General features: G+C 47.2%; 1 protein-coding gene across 1 annotated transcript in view; it reads right to left on the reverse strand.

The window, feature by feature from the left end:
- Positions 1-6,440, reverse strand: part of SDC3 (syndecan 3) — a 438,586-nt gene extending 432,146 nt beyond the window's left edge. Inside the window, exon 1 of the mRNA XM_078681882.1 lies at positions 5,853-6,440. Coding sequence (XP_078538008.1) covers positions 5,853-5,909 — 57 coding nt within the window. The 5' untranslated portion in view covers positions 5,910-6,440. The remainder of the gene's footprint in view (positions 1-5,852) is intronic.
- Between the last annotated feature and the right edge of the window lie 422 nt (positions 6,441-6,862).

Here is a 6,862-nt window from a genome sequence, read left to right on the forward strand (position 1 = left end):
ACACACAAAAAAAGAAGCACACAGGTTCCCTAATATGCACTCCCATTATAGGACCAATTTCAATAGTTGCATTGCTTTCCCTCATAGTGTTGATGTCAACTAATGTGGGCACACTGAAGCTGCTCCAGGGTAAGCAACCATGAAGGATGGTGCCTGGCCCAGCATCTTGCCTCCAGTTTAATCCTCGGATAGAGCACCGGTGTTGGAGTTCCTTCATTGTGTCTTGGTCCCCATCCCATTCCGTGACCCACTGCATCCCCCCCCAACTCCAAACTTCAGCTTATGTACGATTCCGCCAGCGTGTGGCCCTGATGAAGGACCAACCGGTCCGAAATGCATAGAAGACACACTATGATCAATTGGATGGCTATCATGATTTTTGAATGATATCATAACGTTATAACATTGAAGATGGAAACTGTGATGATGATGAAGAAAAAGTACATTAAGAATTCATTATGATATTGTATACAGCAGCAATAAATAAATAAAAGCATTGGCAGTTCAGACGATAATTCCAAGCAGTTGTGCGCTAGTATCAGGTAGTGCACTGAGGGACTATTCCCCTCACTGAAGATAATAATAATATTAATAATAATATTTGTAAAGCGCAACAGCTACCTCAAGCAGAGGTGTCCCAGTGCTTTGCGGTCACAGCAGGTGGAGTCCAACAAAGTGCTACATTTGACTGAAAAGCCAAGTCTTCAGGGTCTTCCTGAACTCACTTTCGGACTTGATCAAGCGTAGATAGCAGCTATTTGTTCTATATCTGAAATCGGACATCTTAAGGGTTTTGCCAAAACTCAATCCAAGGAAAAATATGCTGGCATCTTTTGGCACACCCATCCATACAAATAAAACACTATAAAGAGGTTTACCCTCAATCACACTCATTTTACGAACACAAAAACCTACTTAACCACTTCTAAGCTAAACACTGAACGAACGCCCTATTTATTTATCGAGTTTTGTGTGGCGCGAGCTAGACCCAAGGGTATCAGACTGTCATGTCAAGTCAAGTCAATGATACTTTTATTTGATTTCGTTAAAAAAAAATCGTAAAAGATTGTAAAAACACGTTATACACAGTAATTAAAAGCAATGATTTGAAAGATGCAAAGAGGTAAAAAAACACTTGTCATTACGCAATCCCCGTTAACATTTAAAATAAGAAATGTTATGTTTATAATCAGTGCGGTATTAAAGTGCTAGGGTATCAGACTGCTTCACAGGGTTAGCATAGCTACAATTACATGAGTTGCATTTGGGGTAAATATAGATACATAGCAACAGTATATAAACGAAGTGTACGAAAGACATTAGGATATGTTGACGATATAGTTTTGAGGTAGATATGTCATGTATGTATGTACATATCACGTTACATAGTTAAAACAGCAATTGCACAAGTTACGTGTGGAGTAAATAAAAATACCTAGTTTACAAATGTAATTACGACGGGCAGTAGTATAGTTAGACAATATATTTCTGGGGTAGCAAAGTAGGGTGTTGAGCTGCTGGGGAAAGTAGAAGTGCAGTTTTTTCCCTGATGTAGTGATGCTCAGATCTATTTTGATAGTGTGGGGTGGGAGCGAACAGACCAGTCAGATGGTTCCATTGGGAGGGTTTAGTTATTGAGAAGGCAAAGTTTCACGTTCTTCTTGAAGTGAGGGAATGATTGATTGTCACGTAAATTGTCAGGCAGAGAGTTCCAGATTTTGGGAGCATTCCGGAGAAGGAGTGGTGCAAGATTTTTCTTTCTAACTTGTCACAACCAAACACCAACAAACAAACAGACTAATTCTAATAATGACATTCCCAGTTCAGCAGGACAGGGCGCCCAAGAGAAGGATGAGTAACAGTTCCGTAAAAACGATAGAAAATGCTATAGACCGGTCAATAACGTAATGCGTGACGCACTGCAGCGCTGCCCACTTTCCCTACAGACATATCCATTTTTTTATTTTATTTTTTTATAGATTTTATATACATAGTACATCATAGTTGTATGGGTTTTCCGCAGCAGGTAAGTAAACAATCAAACATTAGAAAGGGGTGTAAACGTGTATGCTTTACTTGATGTGTTCCAACCACAAGGTACAAACAAACAGTAAACAACGCAACACAGATCATAATTTCCTCAACAGGTTTTTTGTTTAGTGTGAACATGTTTTATTTTAACACAAAGTAAATAAATACAAATTGCTCTTAAACCAAATGTTTGTGTGGGTGATTTATATATGGCTGAAACGATGGTTTAGTTGTTTCACTGTGCTCTAGGACACTGTCAGCAAGCAAAACGTCAAACAAGGCGGACTCTAGTTACTTATTACATAGGATTTTGTTTTCCCACCTGAAATGTGTTGGGTTTAGTTGACATATGTGACAGGTGTGCATAGGCATAGCTTGGTCAGTAACATTGGGGGCGGGGTGGGGGGGGTAGTGAGCATCAGATTTTCAGACCATCACGCTGGCACATAATGTGAAAATACATTATATGACAAACAGGGTGCTTGAGAGGGAGGGGAATATGGATTAATAGGAGTACTAAATGAGAAAACCACAATATTTTGTAAAAATAAAAAAAAATTAGGGTTTCAAAACAAAGGAGAGTGAGTGTGTGTGTGTGTGTTTTTGTCACTGTGTGTATGCAAAAATCCCAGGTGAAATCCTGCAGACACCTCGCCATGCCCGACTGAAAACACCTGTTCCCAACTATTCATCTGAAAATACATTTATATGGGAGGGTGTAACACCCCCTGAACCTATACCCACGCATGTGTGGTTTTCACGAGACACGGAATGTGTTATCTGCGTGCTTCTAATTTGAGATGTGTGATCTGTGCGGTGTGCGCATACTGCTTGTTGTGTGATCCGAATTGCCCGAACGCGAGAAGTACCATCTGTGCGGTTTGCACACGAGATGTGTGATCTGTGTTGTTATGTGTGATCTTTGTGGTTCTAATTTCAAATGTGATAGCTGGGTGGTTGCGTATGGACTATATGCGGTGCTTCTAACACACGCTAGAAGTATCATGATCTGTTGGTCTGTACATGAAATGTGTGATATGCAGGGCCCCTGGAATTATGCGATTGTGCGGCTGCAGTAATTTTCGTATAGTTCTAGATGAGCTGCTTCTGCCACATAAATCATCATCTGCAGTATAATCTTCAGATTTTAACAAAAGAATAGTTTCTAGCTTAAACAGTTCAAAAGTTACTAAAAACGCAGCAACAAGTGTTGTCGAGCAGTGGATGGCCATTTGCAAATTTGTACTGGTCCCCTTTCTGTTGCTTATTGCGATGTTTGGGCGTTAAACTCGTACTAAAGAGGTGCAACTAATGCCCAACAGTGTTAACAAGTTTGAAATTGACATAGGAATGAAGTAATACTATCACAAAATGTGCCGCATAATTTGCCTTTTCTTGCAGCATTATTTACTCAACCCTGCCACATAATGTGGCCATCCACTGCCATATAATTCCAGTGACCCTGGTGATATGTGACTCCACTATCACTTGCTGATCTTTTCCAGGAAAGGAGCTTTTCTGACCTCGTCTCTTGAGGCTCTCGTGCTGAATGGACAAGTATCCTTGTACAGTGGGAAGAATTATATTTTGGGGTCTTTTTTATACCCTGCCATTCCCAAAAATATGACTTAAATAAATCCGGATCAAAAATAGCAGTAGTGGCCGAGACTCAAGGGTATTGTTTCACACAGGTCACTCTATAAACCCGCACTCAACCATCCATGCACAGCAAAGTATGCTCTTTACTCTGTCACCCGGAAGTGCTTCGGGGCCTCATGGGGGCAGGAGGCGAGACACAAATGCCATAATCCAATCAGATGCATGCTCTTGTGTTCCCTTGGTGGCCACTTTTAGAGAACAGCCTCCTCTAAAAACAAGCAGAGGGGACCCAGAGACCCCTTACAATATTCATATTATGAGTACGGGAAAGACACACAGACTCAGGCCCGGACTGGCCGTTGCGGGCACCGGGCAATCCCCCAGTGCACCGCAAGGGTGGGGGCCAGTTTTGGGCCGTTTTTGCAGCATAGCTGCAAAATCGGCCCTGTAACATAATCGGCAGAAAACCGGCCCCGGTGGAGAGCTTGTTCGCACCCCCAGGGGGCCGGCCGAGCACTTTGCCAGGGCCGGTTTTGGTTCTCAGTCCGGCCCTGCACAGACTCCTGGGAAACACACCAGGACCAGGGTGACACACCGTTGAGGATGCACATTAACACACTTCGGAAAGGATCCACCGAAGCCCAAACTGGATCTGATCCACTGAAATACTCACCGGGTCCAAGAAAACACGTGCTAGAGGCATGGAAACAGACACCAGATCCATGAAAGCACACACTAGGAAGGATCCACAGAAACACGATCCACAAAAAATCTACACAAATACACATCAGAAACAATCAACAGAAACACACCGCAGAGAGGGTCCCTGCAACACAATGTATGACACAGAGACACCAATGTATGACAGAGACACACACACACAGAGCAGAGGACCGCACAAATCAAGGATGCACGGAAACACCCTTCAGAAGCACGAAATCACCTCCCATTAGAAGCACGGACGCATACATCAGAAGCACGAAAGCACTGCACACACCGGAAGCACCCATCAGAAGCACGGAAACTCGCATCAGGTGTGCGGAACACAGAGGAAAATAACCACTAAAACACACAGATGTCCACTGAGAAACAGACCCAATAATCAGAAAGAAATAGACCCTGGATCCAGTGAGAAACAGATCGGAATAAGAGAAACCACCACTACCTCGTGGAACCATCAGCACACTGGGGTGACTACAGAAGTAGGACTCGTGCGCCCCGAGAGAGGAGCCGAGGGGCGTAAGCAATCCAGGGGTGCCATGATCCTGCTCGAGGAAGGATGAGGGGTGGGGGCATGGGCGGGAGGGGGCACGGGCACCACACCTACGGCTTAACACTACTAGATGCTGTTTATCCTACACACATGAACGAGACCTCATTTTACTCCACTTTTAAAACTTGGGAGAAGAACGCACCCTAGCTGGGGTGTCCGATCAGAGTGGCCAGGGCCTCGGAGGGGTGAGGGGGGGGGTTGTGAGGGCGACGGCTTGTGAAGCTCCAGGGGCAATGGGAGAAGTGAGTGGGGACAAGGTGAGGGGGAAACGCAGGTAGACGGGTGAATGAATGCTGGAGTGAAGGCTGCGAGGGTTGCACGTGTGAAGGTGCAGCAGGTGTGAAGGGAGACGGGGATGTGAGGGGATAGAGGGGCGGAGGTCTCGGGCTGCAACCAGAGAGTGGAGGGGGGGGGGGGATGAGTGAATGGGGGCCATGGGATTGGTGCAGAAAGGACTGAAGGTTTGAGAGGCTCATTTTATTGAAGCTTTGCCTTTGAGGCTGTTAAGGATTGCATAGGGGTTAGGGTCTCTGGAGCTGGGAGTTACTGGCTGATGGGATCTCGTGGCTGGAGGGGTGAAGTGAGGTGGGCGAGGCAGCGGGTCACAGGTGGAGGGGATATCTAGGATCGGTGACTTACAGGATTAAGAATAAAGATGCCCCTCTGAGCTTCAAGCAGGAATGTCTAGGAATTCAGGCAAGTGTATGAGTGTCGTGGGGGGTGGGGCAGATGAAGACAAGCCAGGAAGGCAGTGGTGGAACCTTCATGCAGGTGTTGCATGGGGGGGGGGGGGGGGCGGATATGGAAATTCGGGGAAATCTATAGTGAGGCTCACCTACATCAGGTGTGCTCCCCAGTTATTCCCACCCACCAGCCAGCACCCTGTTCCAAAATACAAACAAACCTTCAATAGCATCATATATACATGTATATAAAAGACGCAACTCACCAGCGAGGCGCTGCCGACGACCAGCAACAGCACAACGGACCTGGGCAGCAGCACCATGGTGGCGAGAGGTGGGATGGGACAGCGAGGCCTTCCAAATAAGAAACACGGGATGGTCCCACGGTGGAAACCCCACCAGTATCAGCCAATCGGGATCTGCAGCAGACGCCCGCGGCAGCACCGAGACCAGCAGCACCAGCGGCGGCAAAAATAACAGCCACCAGCAGCAGCAACACCGCACCAGCAGCCACCCGCTAGGGAATCCCGCACTACGACCCTTTGTCTCCCAGAGGAATCCAGTCCCCCGGGGGCGCCACTGATTGCTGAGATGAGGATTTTCACAGAGATGGCTTGAAGGGAAGTCGGAATATTATCAGCGCTGCGGAGAGTAAATTCCACCCAGGAGGAAAATAAATAAACACGCTAGGCCTCGCGCTGGTCCCGACGTCTCCAAGCCCCACCAGCCCACGGATCCTCTCTGGACGGGACGGCCGGTGCAGCGGCAGCTCGCTCGGTGCCTGGAAGCAGGCTGCTGCTGCCTTCCTTCCCTCCCTCGCTCCTGTCCTGGGAGCCCTCCTCCTGCAGGAAGCCGCTCCCGCCCCTCCTCCCGCAGCCAGAGAGCAAGGATGCTGAGCCGAGGAATGAGGGATGCGGGAGGACGCTGCCCCCTGCCGCACGGCCTCGGGCAAAGCAAAGATGCTGCGCCTGAGGCCCGAGGGAGGGATGCAGGGGAATGCTGCCCCCTGCCGCCCGGCCCGAGCCAACGAAACACCTCCCTGACGACACCGAAGGCAAGCGCCTCAAAGCCGAGAGGGTGGCACTCTGTCTCATATCAAATTATCCTTGTACTAGTGTTTGGTACTCTTTAGTAACATGCACACACCACTTTTCCCTTGTAACACACTGTTTGCTACCTCTCACTCTTTGTTTGCCTTTGATTGATACTTGCACAAGTGCCACCATTGCCTACGTAACGTTTGTTCTTGTGCCTGAGTGTCTAGCATATATTGCAG

Source organism: Lissotriton helveticus, chromosome 3_1 (genome assembly GCF_964261635.1).
Source record: "Lissotriton helveticus chromosome 3_1, aLisHel1.1, whole genome shotgun sequence".
Classification (NCBI taxonomy): Eukaryota; Metazoa; Chordata; class Amphibia; order Caudata; family Salamandridae; genus Lissotriton; species Lissotriton helveticus.